Source organism: Falco cherrug, chromosome 1, assembly GCF_023634085.1.
Source record: "Falco cherrug isolate bFalChe1 chromosome 1, bFalChe1.pri, whole genome shotgun sequence".
Lineage (NCBI taxonomy): Eukaryota > Metazoa > Chordata > Aves > Falconiformes > Falconidae > Falco > Falco cherrug.
The window spans coordinates 16,386,627-16,406,014 of NC_073697.1; the positions used below are offsets into that span (position 1 = coordinate 16,386,627).

The 19,388-nt window shown below is 39.8% G+C and overlaps 1 protein-coding gene across 5 annotated transcripts in view; it reads left to right on the forward strand.

Moving 5' to 3' along the window:
* The window catches only part of DCLK2 (doublecortin like kinase 2), a 98,420-nt gene that overhangs the window by 43,128 nt on the left and 35,904 nt on the right, over positions 1 to 19,388 (forward strand). For 3 of the 5 annotated variants that reach the window (XR_008730670.1, XR_008730669.1, XM_027807745.2), the window contains exons 3-6: positions 4,245 to 4,347; positions 6,765 to 6,863; positions 8,188 to 8,238; positions 16,080 to 16,174. Coding sequence is in view for 2 of the 5 variants with exons in the window: in XM_027807745.2 (XP_027663546.2) it covers positions 4,245 to 4,347; positions 6,765 to 6,863; positions 8,188 to 8,238; positions 16,080 to 16,174 (348 nt within the window). In the remaining 3 variants the exon portion in view is untranslated. The remainder of the gene's footprint in view (positions 1 to 4,244; positions 4,348 to 6,764; positions 6,864 to 8,187; positions 8,239 to 16,079; positions 16,175 to 19,388) is intronic. The other 2 variants (XR_008730671.1, XM_055700882.1) reach the window with 1 other exon arrangement.

The window sequence follows — 19,388 nt, forward strand, 5'->3', positions numbered from 1 at the left end:
AGAAAGCTATGGTGAGGATGATGCAGGTGAATGGATTCTGTTGAAACAGACACACAGGAATGCTGTGGGTGACATAAAAATAAAATGTAATATTGTCTTCCAGTTACATTCATTCTGAAACTTTTCACACATTTTTGCTTTTCCCTGTTCCCTTGCATTCCTGCTTGTAATGCTAAGCTGTTACAAGTGTTTTTAAAGGACTGAGGACAATTCCAATCCTGTCGAAATAATGCACTTCTCTGCTGCGTACAGTGGCGTATTTTGAAAAAAAGCAATGCAACAAGACATCCTGAGAGCAGTTTGAGTTGTCAGAAGGGCACCAGTAAGTCACTTCTTGTTCTGAATAAAGAGAAGCCAGTGGAGTTACAAGCAGAACATAGGCAATGTTTCACTAGGAAAGCGTGTTGTATTTAGAAATAAATAAGAGTTTAACACATGTCAACCATGTTAATTGAAACATCCAGAGTTAACAAGATAACATTTTTCTAAAGTGTTCCTAAAGCAGTTTCTCACAGTATATGTCACTTTTTGGAGAGGGGTGGTGGTGAAGAAATCAAGGAAGTGTGAAACTGCTTTGGTGTGAGCCTTTGTAGTGTTGGCTATGATGATAAGCCCTAAAAAACCCTCTTTGTGCAGCTCTGTATATGCCGTCCATTACAAAAAAGTCAGGTTTTAAATATTTTTTTTTTCTTGGGCAAACAAATTGCTTTCATCTTGTTTTAAAAGAGCACTATCTGTGGTAATTAAAGCACAGATAGGGGAGAGACGTTCTGATTGAGCTTTACTGCGAGGCCCGCTGATGGAAAGCGTGGGTTCTAAATACTTGTGTAGAGCTTGTGTGGGTGTAAACTAGGAAGTGGCCTCATCTGAATCTCAAAAATGACCTAATGACTGTCATTTTTAAAAAGCTCTCAGTACTTGAAAATCAGATCTCATTTTGGTGCTAAACCACCTCAAGGTTTCTAAAGCTTTTTGCATTTTCAGCTTCATGCACAGAAGCTCATGGCATCAAGACGAGCAAGAGAGTTGTTACTTGAATAAATGACTACATGTTTGACTATTTTTGCTATGGTACACTTATATACAGCTTTGCTAAGAGCATCTTTCTTTGAAAGGCATTTTAGGAAATATTTTGAAAGACTGAACAGTTCTTTTAGCACCAAGTGCAGCAGAACAAAGAATGGGTAAGACAAGAGTGTAGACACTTAGTGGAAAGAGAAGCAGCGTTTGGCATACGCAAGTTTGACAAACCAAATTTTGATCCCTACCTACTGGAATGACTGACGTGATATTCATAGGCACAAGTTCTACTGCTAATGAAGCTCAAAAAAAAAAGGTGTTCAAAGGTTTTTTTTGTTTTTAAAATTCTGAACTAATTGAATCTTGCTCAAAGCTATTAAAAAATTGCTATATGGTGTAAGTATAGATATTTTTTTGAGTGAAATTGTGTGATTTGCGAGTTAGACCACAGTGGACCTGCAGCATTTAAAACCCCATGCAAATGATTTATTCATTTCTGCTTTCTCCTAACAGTTTTTTGCACACTGAGCAAAAAACTGTTATCGTTAATTGCAGCATATACATTAATTTTAATTCTGTAGGAAACAAAGACTTTATTATAGTATCTGTTTGCACATTGGGAGCTGCTTCTTTGACTTTATTATGGTAAAGGCTTTCATGAAATTGGTTTTAAAAATACTTCCCTCATCTGGTAATGTGTGGTTATTTGGGATTGGTAAGTTCTAACAGATCTTTATTCCTTGTTGAATACACTTTTCCAATATTTTTTCCTTGTGTATTTTATGTATAGCCAGTCCAGACTATTCATAGGGAGAAGGAGGACTTCTAGCATTCACTGCTGGCATATAGCGAGCATTTATGTAAATCTTTCTCATACTTGCATTGATGTGGCTTCCAGTTGTAAGTGTAGTTTAGTATCTTTTACAGTAAGCCCAAGTCTGTCTTGGTCTCTGGCTGACAGGTGGAAGTCACACAGGCCAGATACGCAGTGTGTAAGCAGGCTGAGAGGCTGGCATTAGCCTGAGCTCCGGGACGGAGGTGCCGTTGCTCCACCTCCAGCCGTTTATCTGCTTACTGGTACTTATAACAACTCCGGTGTATTCTTGCCTGGAGAAACTGTATATACCTGAACATGTGGGGAAGCACCTATGGAAATTAATACCTTTATTAAAGTTCTTCCCCTCCCCGGTAGCCATTTACAAAAGATTTTAAGGTACATCTGTCATCTTTTGCACACAGATCTGACCCTTCCATTGTAAATTGCCCTGCAGATAACAAAAGGATGCTGCTGCATGCAGTTATATCCCTGTGTTGTTTCCCAGTGTGACGTAAGAGCCATCATTCTCTCCTCTGTTACTCTCAGCTCAGATGTTAGGCTGGGTGGGTTAAGGGGTGAGGGCGAGGATTGGAATCGGAACAGAAAGATTAATTTTAGGCTTTGCTAAACCACATCACTTAACTCTAACCTGCTCAAAACAGCACCGCAAGGGCATTGGGGGCATAAGTAGAGCAGTGATGGGTAGGCAGAGCTTGTGGAAATGGCACCTGGTTTTTGGCCGTCTTTTGGTGTGAACCTTGCAGAACTCTGCCCGTGTCCAGCAGTGCTTCTGGGATGAGTGTTCTGAAAGCTGTCCCACCACTGTGCCTGTACTGGTGGGTTTGGGTTGGTGGCTGAATTCCTGAAACCTGTGGGTAATGTTAATGAGTCCTCATATTAGTAGAGTTATTAAGCAGAGAGGAATAAATCCCATGTTAGCAAAACTATTCTTAAATTTGTATGGCCTTTTGAATCCAGTTATTACTGCCTCTTTGGTTAACTAGAAGCAGTGGTTTCAGGCACAGCTGAAAATGTCTCTCGTCAATGAGAGCAGGTTGTCACTGCAATGGTGTGGTAGCAATAAAAGTATTTTGGTGATGGCTGCAGTCCTTTAGCTGCATAACACAGTGACATGAATGCTGGCTGCTGCGTGTGGCACTGTAGTGAGGACCTTGCTGTAAGGGCACCGGCTGTTATTGCTGGGTTAGCTGCCATGACAACTGTGCTGCTGGTGCTGGTGCATGCCCTGTGTGGGTGTTCTTGCAGAAAGCTGAGGCTCATTGGTATTCCCAGTGTTTCTTGGAATACTGCAGGCAGTAGAGGCTCCTTCGTGTAGTTCTGCCAATATTTGCTATTGTCACAGTGGGCAGAATATGCAAATGGTGTTGATAGGTGTCTGGGAAGGAAAAAAGCTAGCTTCCCTAAAAGCAGGTTTTTTTGTTTTACTTCTTTATTTACTTGATTTTATCAAATAGTTCTAACTCTCTTAGCTTCTACATAGCTTTTATTCCTAGATCTCATTAGGGTGTGCCATGTTAAAAAGAGTAGGGAAGAAATTACACTGTAAAATTTTAATCCGTTTATATTTAAAAAAATAGTTTGCTACGTGCAAACACTTTTTTTTCTTACAAGGGAGTTAGAATGAGTCCAGTGGGATTTCTTGTTATGGCATTTTAGGGGTTATGTTGTTTTTAAAGCAGACACTTGCTCCTTCACAAGCTGACTTTCACTGACTTTTGAGGAGTGAGTTTTTTTCAAGGTCTTTGTTTTTGTGTTTTTAAAGAATGTCTAAAACATTTTTCTTTCTGGTATCCCCATCCTTCTTGAAATACATGGTAACATCATTACTGAAAGAAATAAGAATAGTCAGAGCTGCAAAGGGCATGGGAGGAGCTCTGTACCTTTTTTCTTGAATATGGAATACCTTTTAATAAAGAGAGGATTATTATTTTTTTTTTAACAGGACATTAAAACATGGAAGTTAAATGCCTCAGAGCATTAAAAAAAATAACTTGTAAATGCAGTCATTTTAATTCAACAGATTTTCCCATAAGCAATTAATGTAAGAATACGAGAAGCTTTGGTATTTGAGTAGTGTTTATAACTGGTCTTGTCAGTCATCAGCATGCATGTGTAGTTCTAGGCATAAATCCAGGTGTTAAATGTAAGAGAAGGTGTTTTTGAAGGTGAGGGACAGTCATATTTTACATTCTTGACCCTAAGGTTTCCTGCATTACTGGGAGAGCTGAAGTACTTGAACTGGAGTGTTGCTGTCATTATAAAAGAATATTATAGTGGCACTGTGAAAATGAAAACACAAACTTACTAATTGTTGCAGACTAACTGCAGATTTAGTATTTGAAAGTGCTGCATTTATTTATTTTGCTTTGTATATTTTGCTGTCAAGGTGACATGCCTGCAGGACTTCTTTGGAGATGATGACGTCTTCATTGCGTGTGGGCCTGAGAAATACCGGTATGCTCAGGATGACTTCGTGTTGGATCACAGTGGTAAGACTGTATATCCCAAACCCGCTGAAATAGTTAACCTCATTGAGAACTATTCCCCCTACCCACGGCCTCACCATCCCCCTGTTCAATGCTCAAGAGTTGTGTAATTAAGGAAAATATACATGGGAATATATTTTCCTATGGATTAAAAAGTTTTTCTAAACCATCATCTGGATTCTGTAAGTCTGTTAAAATGCACTAATAAATATGATATATTTTCTTAGAAAACAGACCTGGTCCCTAAATTTACATGGAAAACACCATTGAGTTTTAAAAGGTTCAGTCATGAATCTAATGAATCTAAAATATGTTTCAAAAGTTCACTTTTGGTATCTGTGACTATAAGATGATTTCCATATTGCTGTTTTCATGAGATTCTTTTGAAAAATCACATATGTAACCATGCTCATTTCAGGTCTTGAGTTTTCCTGCTAGACAATTCACACATTTCAGTCTTGTCTGCTATAGACCAAGTGTTGAGCCTGTTGATATTGCGAGGTTATAGGGGGTGCTGTTGGGTGGGGAAGGAGGTGAGACCAACTGAGACTTTGTGCCCAGGCTGTCTGCTGTTGACAGATCATGGATTTGACTTATGAAAGTTGTCTTTCTGTAAAGAGAAAATGTATAATGTAAGTTCAAGGAAAAAGCTCTCTACCAGGGACTTGTAGAATTGGCTTGGCATGTCAAATCATATATATGTTGGGTTTTCCTCCGTGTTCATTGAGTCATGGAATTGTTTGGGTTGGAAGGGACCATTAAAAGTCATCTAGTTCAGCACTCCTGTGATGAGCAGGGACATCTTCAGCTAGATCAGATTACGCACAGCCCTGTCCAACCTGACCTTGAATGTTTCCCTGGATGGGGCATCTACAACTAATTTGAGCAACCTGTTCCAGTGCTTTACCTCCCTGATCATAAAAAATTTCTTCCTTCTATCTAGTCTGAATGTACCCTTTCTTATTTTAAAACTATTACCCCTTACCCTATCACTACAGGTGCAACAAGACATGTATTGGTTCAGCTGTAGAATCACCCTGATTTTCTTTTATGAAAAAGTTGATCTGTGGTAAAAAAAAACTTGCCCTGGCAATAATCATCAGATTATTAAAGAGCTTCAGGTTGTGAAGGAGTGTGGGTGTGAGTGTGGAGCAAAAGCATCTGGTGTTTTTCTAATTTTTACAAATGCCATAGTTTCATTACAAAATCTTGAGCTACATCAAGAAGTACAGGTATATATCTAACCAGTGGTCCATACATTTGGATGGATGGAGGATTTGGCTGGTTCCCATTCGGTTGTTATTGCCAGTATGCTGCTTTTCGAGAACTGCCTGTTTATGTCGATTCAGCGAGTGTGGAGGTGACAAGAAGGGTACTTTTTTAACATAGTTTTAGACTAGCTAAGATACGATTTTATGCTTACACAGGAATGGAAGAGTATGGTTGTATTAACTCACAATGCAAATCCCAGTCTTGGCAAAATCATTATTTCCCTTGCAGATTTTTAAGGCTGTAACTTTGCTTCTTCCATTATGCCATTCACGGACTAATTGGACTCCTTTCCTTTCCAAGAACCCATGATGGAGGGATTTTTTTCCTCCTTTTGTCTGTTCAGCTTTGGTGGTCCCTGCTTCCTCTAACAACTCTAGAGATCTTAGTGGAGAAAAGCAGGTTAGGTACAGACTGGAACATGACTGGCAGGGCATCAGCTCTACTTACTATTTTTGATGGTGACGTGGCATCATAATGATAGCATTGATGACATAGTGATGAAGAACAGGGACAAAATTAGAGGGGAAATTTATATGATTCTGTTGGGAGTGATTTGCAGTGGGTGCTAACTATAGGAATTAAAATCTTTCCAAAATGTCAATGCATGTATGCCTATCGATTCCTTTCCCATCTAGACTGTCCTTTATTTAATGATATATAGCTGTTGGTAAGTGGCCATAATTATTGTCACAGCCTTTTGGAAACAGTAGTCATTTTTCACCTCCTTAAAAATTGGTCACAACATCAGTTTCTTACAAAAGAAGGTAAACGGGGCATGCTTTGCAGTTGCCTGGCATGAAGTTGTCATTATAGCATGCAGGATTTACTGAATTATCAGAGGAACCTTGGCATCAGCTGACTACTCTTTCAGCTGTGCATAGGTACAAACATGAATTATAGTAATAACCCAGCTTCAAAACATGAAGAAATATTACATGCAGAATATTACATACAGTGTTTGAGTAGCTCAAATAATGTTGTATGGTGTGTAGTTTTGAGATTCTCTTAGGAATTTGTTTCATTTAGTTGGGCAAGCACGTTTAGAAAACACTGATGTTCATTTTCTGGATAATAAACAGCAACAGTAGTGTTTGGAGGAAGACTGTAACATTGAACTGTTGTCAAAAATCTATCTGCTTGCATTGCAGAATGCCGTGTTATGAAGTCCTCTTATTCCCGATCTGGCATGAGGCATACTGGGTCCAAAAGTCCAGGACCTTCACGTCGAAGCAAATCACCTGCCTCAGGTACTGCTTTTAGGAAAGAGTTGAACATGTAAAATACATGAAACTTTGAATTTATTTAACGGAGTTAAAAACTGTTGGCTCTGTCTGAAGTAAGTGCACCATGCTTTGTTTCTTGAGGGAAGAAATACGTTTTTTTTCAGTTTATCTCATAGATTTAATACTGATTTGTAATAAAATTTGCATTCAGTTTTGAATCCTGAGAAGAAATCTGGTTTCTGTTTTTTAATTAACAAGCACAAAAAATTTCATTTTATGAACATTGGAATAATTTGTACTAATTGTACACTTGGGATGTGTTTTCAGCATGGCAATTAATTTTCTTGAAGACAGGATGTTATGTGGTTAAATTCATGTTCATTGAACTAGAGTATATCCTTAGGTGTTTTGAATTTGACAGGTTTCTCTCATATAAGCCCAATACTGTTGGAAATATAGGATTCTGCTGTTTCAAGTAATTTTAGGAGATGTTCTGGAATGTTATTGCCCATTAACAGAGAAAGTTGTTTTATTCTTCTTGTGCTTCCTGTACTTTCAAAGAAAGGTTCACATTGTGTTTTTACCAGCATTTTGGCTGAACACCGTATGTTCCAACCATTGAATTCTTTATGCAAGTAAACAGAAGGGAGAAACTTGTTTTTTTCCTTTTTTTACCTCTGCATTTAATTTCTAAATACAATAAAAAATATTTTTTTCCCCTCAGACCTGGAGAAGTAGCCCTGAAATCAAACCATTGAATTCATAAATATACGATGCTCTGTTTTGAATGTAACTACACATGTAAGCTTCTGTGCGTGTATCCAGAATTGCAACATGTTCCATATTCTTGTTTCCATATCAGTATTTCTTTTGCTTTATTGATGCTGGTTAAAGTAATTTTATGACTTTGGGTTCTTTCAAAGTGGCATATTTGTCATCTATTTATAATGGTTGAATATTAACCGAAAAGTTTCAAAGAAGGATTGCACTAAGAACAAAGAGAAAGATAGCATGAAGGGCAAGTTTCAGAACTGATCTACATTTCATGCAGTCCTATTAACCAGTGAGATCACATGGGATATCCATCAACAGTAAATTTTATGCGAAGTATTTAGAAATCAGTGCTGTCATTTCCTTACTTATTTCTACTTGGACAACCCTTTGGTTTGTTTAATTTGGAAAACTTATCCGAAGTGTCTAGTATTTATCCTTCTGTTTACTTGCCATTTTTTCTCATGTAGTCTTTACTTATCTTTATTTACCCTTCTTCCTTTCATGCATGTTCAGAGCTGTTTAATAACTTCTTTCCTTAATGTCTCTTTCCTTTGTGTCAAATATATGAGTACAGTAAAGAGGGGTGGCCACTACTCCAGTGCTTATTCTTCAGCAAAATCCCCAGGTGAGCCATTACTATTATGGCTGTATATCACTAGTGTGTCTCCTCCCTATCCATCTACCTGTATTCTTTTTGCTGTATTTGTGAATATTTTCAAGCTTGAAACACAGGTTTTGAATTTGGCGAACCAGAGACATTATGGGTGTAGGTTTTTGTTGAAGTAGATTATAAGTGAAATAATATAAATGATGTTTTATAGTTGTCGGACATCTGTAATGGTGTCAAAGTTAAATTTGTAAAGGTATGATTTGACTACAAGTAGAAGAGTATTCTGAGGAGCAATAAATTTGTACGTGTATTCTAAAGTATATTATAATTGAAAACTTCAACTAGTGCAAAAAGACAGGGCTAATAGTTGCTAAAAAAAGCAGCACAAAACCACGCGTTACAGTTTTTCATTCTACTTGCAGTTTCTTACCTTCCTTTGTTTACTTGTATTATTTCGGCCTAAGCTCTAAAACACAGAGAAACCTCTTTGAACCTTCAGCTCAAACTGAAAGTATATCTAAAACAAGTAACATGCATTTTGATTAGCAAATAAGTTGAGACTTTGGATGATACTAGAAGTTAACAATTTAAAAATATTCATAGGTTTTTTTCAGTTTTCAATATTCCAATATGCTAAAGAATTGTAGCCTAATAGATACTACTTAAAGAACAACAGAAAAGAATTTATCTTTTTGATATTCAGGCTGCTATATATCTTGAAAGAAACCTCATAAGAACTTAGAAAATAGATAAGAAAGGTAAGTTTTGCATGTACATGAAATAATCAGTAAATGAATAGCAGTGGACAGCAGACAGGTTTGTGCCAAAAATGAACACAGATGCTTGTGTGTTTCTTGAGGTTATTTAAAAAAAAAAATTAAAGTAGTGCTGTTTGAAACAACAGTGTCGTGTTTTAACCCCGGCTGGTAACTAAGCACCACTCAGCTGCTCACTCGCTTCCTCCCCCTGCAGCAGGATGGGAGAAGAGAAGAATTGAAAGGGTAAAAGTGAGAAAATTCCTGGGTTGAGATAAGAAGAGTTTAGTAACGGAAATAATAACAAGAACAAATTGTAATGAAAAGGAAAATAGCAACGAGAGGAATAGACAAGTGATGCAAATGAAAACAGTTGTTCAGCACCAACTGACCAATGCCCAGTCAGTCCCTGAGCAGTGGCCCCGCTCCAACCTTCCCCCAAGATTTATTGCTGGGCATGATTTCATATAGAATGCAATATCCCTAAAATACCCCTTTGGTCAGTTGGGGTCAGCTGTCCCAGCTGTGTCCCCTCTTGACTTCTTGTGCACCCCCAGCCTGCTCACTGGCAGGGTGGTGTGATAAACAGAAAAGCCCTTGGCTCTGTGTAAGCGCTGCTCAGCAGTAATGGAAACATCCCTGAATTATCAACACCGTTTCCAGTACAAATCCAGGATGTAGCCCCATACCGGCTGCTACGAAGAAAATTAACAGTACCCCAGCCAAAACCAGCACATTCTCCACCCCTTATTTCATACCATTTACATCGTGCTTAGGTCTCATGCTATCCAATACGTTCTCATTACCCACCACCACCTGTACTGTCCTTTGATATAATACATGGCTCTCATTCCCGTAGTCTATGGACCACCCCTGTGAAATGTCTGCAAAATGTCCCTAAATGTCCACAAAATGTCCACTGAGTTCATTTAGTCCATGACTTCAGGCTCTATCCATTATGGTGGTCACTCAGGACAGGAGAGGTGGTGTGTTCTGTGGAGTTACCAGGCACCAAAGCCAGCTCGGGGCTGGTCACTGCTGTACTTGCACTGCTGCTTGCTTCTGCAAACTGATTCAATACACCTTGTCCTTCAGTTTCTGTGACTTGTCGTGTGGGCTTTCCACCTTTCACAGCAGCTTTCCACCTTCAGTGTTTTCCCACAATCTGACAGGATTTATCCATAAACAGGGCATACTGCTTTTCATTTTCTGGTGATTTATTATACAGAAGGGCCTCTTCAGCAGGAGTCATCTCCTCTGGTGACGCTCCAAAGTTTCAGCCCTCTGGCCAGTCCGTGATCAATTCCAGAATTCCTAGGCCGTTGGGTTTTCCTATTCAAGCCTGTTGCGTTGTTATCTGCGTGACTGACTTGTGCAGCATCAGTTGCGCTGTGTAGAGGGGACTCTCCCTTTGAACATCCAGCCGAACACAGGCAATCAAAGTCCCAAAAGGAGCTGTGCTTCAGTACCAACTACTTCTGAAGTGGCTTGAATTCCTTCACATGCTGCTAATACTTCTTTTTCAATTGGAGTCAGTCTCAAATCTCTTCAGGCTCTTTCTGCCAGAGGCTCCAGGTGGGGCCGTTATCCCTGGCTGAGGTGTAAAGCATGTTTTTCACATCTTGTCCTGTCTGGACTGGCCCAAGTGCTACCACGTGAACTATCTCCCATTTAGTTTGTTCTAAGCCTTGCTGCTGCTCAGGGCCCCATTCAAAGTCATTATTCTTCTGGGTCACTTGCTAGAGAGGACTTATGATCAGATTATAACCTAGAATATGCGTTCTCCAAAACCCCACGCCACCTAAGAAAGCTTGTGTTTCTTTTTTTGTTAGCTGATGGAGACAGCTGTTGTTTTATTAATCACATCTGTTGGGGTATGATGACGCTTATCTTGCCATTTTATTCTTAAAAACTGGATTTCCTGTGCAGGTCCTTCGACCTTACTTTTGTTTATAGCAAAACCAGCTCTTGAAAGAATCTAGATTCTTCTTCTCTCTTTCTCAAACACTTCTTCCACTGCATTGCCTCACACAATGATGTCGTCAATATATTGCAGGTGTTTGGGAGCTTCACCTGGTTCCAGTGCAGTCTGTAGCAGTCCATGACAGACGATAGGACTGTGTTCTCATGCCTGGGGCAGTTGATTCCAGGTATACTGGATACCCCTCCATGTGAAAGCAAACTGTGGCCTGCACTGTGCTGCCAGAGGGTTTGAGAAAAATGCATTGGCAGTGTCAGTTGTTGCATACCATTTGGTGGCTCGTATTGGAGTTCTAGCGTGTCTGGTACTGCAACACTTCGCAGCAGTGTGGCTTCATTCAGTCCTCGATTTTTGCACTGGGAATATGGGACTGTTAAATGCTGAATGAGTCTTACTGGTCAGTCCTTGGCTCTCCAGTGACCAGATCAACTTATAGATGGGAACCAGGGAGTCTTAATTGTTGTGGTATTGTCGCTAGTGCAGTGTCATGGTAGCAGTTGGCACCTGCTGTTCTTTAACTTGCAGCAACCCCATCACAGACAGATTCTCTGAGAGACCATGCAAGTTAGACAGCTGTTTAATCTTCTTCATACTCAAGGCAGCTAAACCAAAAGTCCACCAGTATTCTTTTGGGTCTTTGAAGTACCCTCTCCTGAGGAAGTCTGTGCCAAGGATACAGGGAGCCTCTGGACCAGTCACACAATAGGATGCTTTTGCTGCTCATTCCCAGTTAGGCTTATCTCAGCCTCCAACACAAACAGTTCTTGGGGTCCTCCCATCACTCCAGAAATACAGATGGATTCTGCCCCTTGTAATCCGATGGTATTAGAGTACACTGTGCACTGGTGTCCACTAGAGCTTTATAGTCTCATGGGGCTGACGTGCCAGGCCATCGAATCCACATGGTCCAGTAAACCCAGTTGTCCTGTTCCTCCACCTAGTTGAAGGCAGGGCCCTTCTGTTCCTGGCTGGAGTCTTCATCGCTTGATTTTTGTACTGCAAAACAGAAGTCCCTTCATCAAGGTCAAAAGACGATTAGCCCTTCTGCTCTGTCTGACAGACACTGGAGCAGTAATTTTCCTGGATGGATGCTTTTTGTCTATTGTTTCTCCTTGCAGTTCATGTACCTGAGTGTCTAGTCTCCAGGTGGGTTCACCATCCCACTTCCTCGTGTCCTCCCCCTGGTGACACAGGAAGAACTGCAGCATTGCACATGGTGTGCACCCCAGGTACCTGTACCCTTGAACAGAAGGCGGCTGAGGCCTTGGTTGGAGTGAATGAGGAAGACCTATCCTTCTTGGCTTGCTCAGACATTTTGGGTCAGTCCCTCTACAGCTAAGACACAGGCCCACATGGAGGAAGCAAGATTATCTTCATATTCTTGAAGTTATCTGGCCAGTTCATCTATATTTGGTGCCTCCATGTCTGTCCAGCTTATTATCGCCAGGGTGTGGGTGTATGACATCGGTGCGTTTTGTACAAGCTTTTGCTACGTGGACCTTGTGCAACGGATTTCATCCGGCTCTTTGGATGCCTGGGCATCATCTAGGTTGTTACAGATCATGTCCAACCTGGCTAATTCTGACAGATACTGGATACATCCCTCAGTGTTGGTCCGTTTTCTCTGGGCGTTTGCAAGTTCTTCCTTCACCTGTCCTTCACAATTGACAGGAGTCACCACCAAAGACTGAGGACTCCTGCCTTCTTTCCAGTCCCTTTGTCAATGGCCTTACCCTTAGCAAGAGACCCTAGCTTCATTGCCAGGCTTCGTTACCCTCTGATTCCTGACTACTAGCCCCAGAATCCCAGCATCAGAGTAACCAGCTGAGAACTACCTCACCTGGTTGACAGCTAAAATCTTTTTGTGTCTGTCGCAGCTCACTTAGGGATAGGGATCGGGTAGTTTGTGGCTCGTGATTTCAGTCTCTTCCTCCTCCTGTTCTTGTGACTGCTGTGCTGCAAAACAGGCTACCTCTTCCCAGTCTTTGTCCTGCTCCCTCTTAGGAGAAGCTTCTTCATCCTTTACTAAATGAGCTGACTTCTAGTTTCATTGTTTCTTTTTAGTTATAGGGGTGACTGACAAGAGTGTCTGGTTTTACCATAGTGTCCCTTGGTATGTTTTACCTCTCTTTTACCTGAGGGTGCTACATAATGTCAAGCAGTGTTTGGTAGGTGCTGGCCAGGGCCCAGCACAGTGCGGTAAGTTGTGCCTCTTTGGAACAGCCATGGAATTTATTATTATTTTTTTCCCAAACATTCTACTACTTCATCAGGATCCAGTAGTTGATTGGGAGTGCAGTTCCAGACCATTGGAGGTGAGAGGTTCTCCAGATGCCTGCCCGTATTCTCCCATGTGCCATGCCACCCATGACCATACCCTCGCGGAGCCTGGATCAGATTCCTAAATTGCTTATTAACCTTAGATAAAACTGAAGCAATATTCTTAAGAAGTACCAATAGAAGTATCTTAACTACTCAAGTATGTTCAAGATACTGAGAAGCTGCTGTAGCAAGGGAGAAAACATCACAGAAGAAGGTAATGAAGGTGCCATTCTGTATTTCTGAAAAAAAAAAAAAAAAAAAAAAACCAACAAAAAAACCCCAAACAAACAAACAAAAACAAACAAACAACCCCCCCACCCCCCACCCCCCCCCAAACAGAGGAAGAAGTATAACTGTTAAATTGTCTCCATGAGATGGTACCCAAAGTACAGAGCCCAAAATACCTGATTGAGCTCAAGGTCAGTGTTTTAATAACAAATCTCTCAGGCAAAACATCACTCATCACTACAGAGCACAGCAAACTGCAAAAGCCAACGCTGATCTTTCACATGTACAGCAAAAAAAATGGTGCAGATCAGATGAACTAATATTGAGAACAGATGAATCCGTATCTTGACCCACAACTGTTAACAGATACCGGTCCCTTCTAAATACCTATAAATATGCTCCGGTCAATCTGTTATTATCTCAAACCCTGTGAGGTGGTGTTATTATCTCAAACCCATGTTAGGTACCAACAAGTACCATTGTGGTTTAACCCCAGCCAGCAACGAAAGCACACGCATAGCTGCTCACTCGCTCCCCTCCCCAGCAGGATGAGGGAAGGGGATGCAGTAATGGAAACATCCCTGAATTATCAACACAGTTTCCAGCGCAAATCCAAAGCATAGCCCCATACCAGCTACTATGAAGAAAATTGACTCTCCCCCAGCCAAAACCGGCACACCAGCACAGTCTCCACACCTTATTCCATACCATTTACATCATGCTCAGGTCTCACACTATCTCATTACCCACCACTACCCTTCTCATCTGTGGATATAAGACTTGGCTATCAATCCATTCTGTGAGCTGTATAAAAAGAATTTGTGAACAAACAAAATTGTTTTCCTTCTGTAGTAATAGTTGGTCATTTGGAAGCAAATTCTTCTACTGAAATATCTCATTTTTGGTTGCTAACTTTGCAGCTCAGTATTTTTTCTAATGGCTAGAGCAAATTGTGTGCACAAGAAGCAGAAAACAGTAAAATAGCATTCACTAGCTCTTTTCCTCATCATAATTGCAAATTCTTTATAAAACAACGATATATCATTATGCCAGGTTTCAAGAAGGTTATCTAAAATAAGGTGGTGAAAAGAAGTTTGCAGGAGGGATACATATACCTAAATACTTACAGCTTCTTAAAAAACTCAAATAATTTGTGTATTGTTCTTACAGACAACCCTTCTTAAAGTCAAGATAAAAATATCCTAAAAACATACTAATTCCTTTTAGTAGAAAAGACTAAGCTCTTAATCCAGTAATAGATTTGGGAATGTATATCTGAGTTATCAGACTTCAAGATAGACTTGTTGTGTAGCTAAATGCTAATTAGTTGCATCTTAACATCACACATCAGAGAGAGAGATTTTTGTGAAAACCAGGGATTTGTGGAAGTTTCAGTGCAGTAGGCCTGGCCTACTGGCAGATGGTGCTTGGAAGGCATCTTCAGCACTCAGAGAATGTTAGAGTACTAGGTTAACAGACACTTGCAAAATAAATCTGATAGTGTTGGTTAAGAAGCAATGCATAACCCATGACAGACCTCTGGATGTGTAAAGGCTATGTGCAGGAGCAACTGTATTATTTACTTTGAAGCTAAGCTTCTATTTGCCAGGGTTGCTTTTTTTTTTTTTCTGAAAAATTAATTCTTCACCGTGAATCAGCTATGAAACCTTTTCCACTCTTAAAATTCTGCCTCATATTTTGCTTTTCCAGGAAAAATGAGGTTCAGCTAGAGAGGAAATAATGTCGCATCATATCTGTGTATGATCAACAGTGTGCTATTCTGTCTACATAATGAAATTCATCAGTTTGGTTTTTTCAGAAAAAGACAAGGACTGACCCAAGTTATATTCAAGATACCAGGGATATTAACAGATGTTGTATCAGGCCTGTCTGGGAAAATGGACTTAAAATGAATGAACTCTTGAAGTCAAAAGGGAGGATATTGTATGTTTTCACAGACACTTGAACTTCTTGGAAGTTCAGAAATAAGCTACTAGCTTTTACTTCGTTAGGATTTTTTCCCCTAAATCAATATTTTTCTGAACTACTGCATAAGTTCTTTATCATCCAAACAACTTTTACTTCTTGTTTGTTTGTTTGATTCTTTTTTCTTGGGAAAAACCAAACAACACAACTTGTGTTCTGTGGAGCAGTCTACTTAGCTGTTGATCCAAAAAAAGAGAGACGGAGGGTCAGATGGCTTTATGTACACTTTTTCCATATTTTATTGTGCGATATCACAATAAATGATAGAATTTTAGAAGGCTATGGCTATTGCTTGCCCAAAGTTCTTGCACTGACAAAGGACTGAAGAGGCCTTTTTAATCTTTAGAATGACAGTGCAATATTTGTGTGTCTTCTTGATCCAGCCACATGAGTTTCAGGGGTGCAGTTGTGTGGCATGCAAGCGTGTAATTTATTCCCAAATGCTGAGGAGTCTGTTTTGGTCTTTGTATGCAGACTTGAGTGATAACTTACCAGAGAGGTATGTTATGTTTAAAAGCAAGTTAGGGTTTTTGGCTTTTATTTGGTTTTTCTTACATTTGTTTTTCTTTTATTGCTTTGGCTAGTTAATGGAACCCCAAGCAGTCAATTATCCACCCCAAAATCTACAAAGTCCTCCAGTTCCTCACCGACAAGCCCAGGCAGCTTTCGTGGACTCAAGGTAAGTGCCAGAACCATCAAAATCTCTGAATTCCGGCATTCATTAAATAATGTGTTACAGTGATGCTGAAGAAGAACAAAAGAAAAAGAGAAAAAAAGAGTTACAATTCTATAGGGTAGTCTTGCTAGTATGATTTTTGAGTTGGAGAAGAGACCTTAAGATCTTTGTATTTTGTCTTTGGTTGGCAGGATGGAACTCTCAGCTTAGTGAAGGCAGAGGGTGATGGTGACTTGAATATGCCAGTTTGGCCTCCAAATTTTCTATTGTTGTGTGGACTGCAGAAATCCCCTAAGTAATTTATGTTCCCCCATCTTATACAAATGTGGTATCCTTGTTTCAGTACCTTATGGTCTTGTAGCATGGCCCAGAATTTCATCTGAAGCACCCTTCCTCATTTGTGGCACACAATTTCACCCCTTAATGCAGTCCCCTCCTGAAAGCTTGGGAGGGGTTCCTTTGGGAGCAGCCTGATGTCTGGAGGATTTTTCTCTGTGGTGCACCAAGAGAGTTCTCTTCCACTACCACTTAAAAATTGGTGGCATTTCCAGTTCTTAGAGGCTGCTTTATGCATTTTGCCTGGTAAAATGAAAGGAGGAGTCTGGAGCACAGCTGAGCATCTTACTGCTGCATTTGTGCAGCTGTCCTTTCAAGGAGAATTTTCTTATGAAATCGTCAATTGCAACCTTTCTGGAAGCATGCTGGATGTTCTGCACTAATTACTCTGATCGAGTAATAGCTCCCATTGATGAACACAACAGTTAGGAAGAGGCTGCATAATTCTGTGTAAAACTGTTTTCTCAATTAAGAGGCTGGCTAAAGGACGTGATGTGAATAGTATTTAGATTTGGGTTTTGACATGCTAATTGTTACCAAGTCTTTGTCTGTTTTGCAAGGAGTATGGCACTGGTTTTTGCCAGGCTTCTGTGATAATTCTGAGAAAAGGTTTGATCTATTTTTTTAAATGCTAACATATTTTTTGTTGTTTGGTTCATTTATTGTTGATCTCTGCCTTTATGTTGTTGAGTTGTGACATCCCATAGCTTCTTTTCAGGCAGAGCAACATAGGTTGGCCTTTCCCCTATAAAGCATTTCCAAGAGCAGTAATAGTTCTGACACTGAAAATTAGATCTGTGTGTCTTAAAATCTGTCTGGACAGCTCTGCTATAGAACTTAAAGTAGAGGACACCAAAATCATTGGACTTGAGGCTCTCTGATGGTCTGCACTATATTTAACAAATGCTCTTTCATCTTTCTTTAATGAAATTACAAGTTTAGAAACTAGATAAATTGGTTCATTTTTTTCCCACGCTGTCCTGTCTGCTTTTAGCTGATTAAAGCTCCATTAAGATAGAGATAATTCTGATAGTAACAAGCAATTTTCAGTAAAGTGGACATGTCCTCTTTCCCCTTCACTGTCAATTTCACTGAAGTAGGCTGTTGTACTTTTTCATTTTGGAATTTAATTGATGCTGGATACTAATGGGGTTTTGTGTCAAATAATTCATCCCTATATGACCAAAGAAAACAGCAAAAAGAAATCAATCATCTCAGACGTGGTGTGTTACTGAAGCAGTGAGTATCTCTTGTTTTACTCCATTAGGTTGCATCTGTTCAGTAGGAGGATCCCAGCTGTACTCCTGAGACTAAAAATAGGGAAAGTTATCAGGTGAATCTCAGGATAATTCTAAAAGAAACAAGTGCACTGCGCAGTGACCCTTGTTTCTTGATTATGTTCTAGTAGCGATGACTGGTTTGGCGAAGTATCCACACAAAAGCAGTAACAGGGAAGCACGGTTTTATGTAAAACTAGATTCTTTTAAGAAACCCATTATTATTTTTGTAGGATTGATCTTGGCCAGCCTGATGAGGAAAACAGAGGGAAGGTGGGGACCAATTTTATTATTTTGAGGTTACTGCTGTTCCCTATTGTTAAATAATTCCTTGTTGCTAAGACTGTATCGCTGTGCAGACAGTAGTCTGGCTTCCTGCACTTGTGTAAAGAAGGTGCCATGACTGAATGAAAATGTAGATACAAGTACCATGGCAGAGAGTGAAATAATGAAGTATAATGCTGCATTTTCTGGCCTTGGAAATGCAATGTTTTGGCTGATTTGTTGTGTAGAAATCATATATATTTATTTTTGTAGAGCTTGAAACAGCAACACTTAATAATGGTTTTAGGTGAGCTTCGGTCAGCAGGAAAAGGGAACAAATCAGGGTTGGTGTTTCTGTTTCCTCTAAAGAGCAGACCATCAGAGCAGCTCCACATGAACTGTACTTCAAAAACTGTGATGTTTGGAAAGCCAGAGCAAAATAAAAGATTACACTATAGATTAGAGCCTGGCTAAGCTTTTTAAAGTTTGACAGCCAACACAGAGCTTAAGTGATAATGCTAGTCATCAAGGCAGCAAATTTGCAAAAGATACTGACTGCAACAGCGGTTTTTTCTGAGTCTCAGACATGGAGTCTTACATCATACTCTCTGAATGGTTCTTTTTTGTTGAAGTGAAATCTCTTCAGTCCCCAAGGATTCCTTCTGTTTCACAATGCTTTGTAAGCAGAAGTGGTACTTCCAGGCACAGAAAACTCACGTCACTTCACAGTAGGTTTGTTTCAAGGTAAAGATTTAGATTCAAAAGTGAACAAGTATGGGCGTGAAATGACTACTCTATACAATATTCTTTTTTGAGCAAATGTGCCGAGTTTCTTATTTTTCTATTAACTTCTCCATAGAGATTAAAACCAGTGCATGGATTAAGACATAATGGTAATAGTGCATGAGGTGGCACAGGACGACTGACTGAGAGGAGTCCTTTTGCTGTTCTGTAGGCAGGTGACCGTTGACAAGTTTAACCTTTTCCTTTGGTTTTAAGTGTGCATTTATAGATACTCAGGTATGCCAAGCTGTTAGGGGTACTTCGACTCATATTTTTTTGAGTACATCTGTTACTGGGCTCACTTAGTACTGTAAAAATAATCCAGAGACTAGATTAAATATGAGATTTTGGGAAGTGGCCTTGTAGCTTCCCGGTGCTTACTTGGATGTGTTTTATTGCGTCCTCTTGAAATTAAGTACCTCAAAGTCTCTCATCTTTTTAGAAAGAAAACAAATTTGTACAAATAAAGAAGCTTTCTTAGAATCCCAATTAAGCTAAATAGCAATGTGTTTGCATTTGTCTTGGTATTACTTTTTCGATTGATGGACCAAATGACC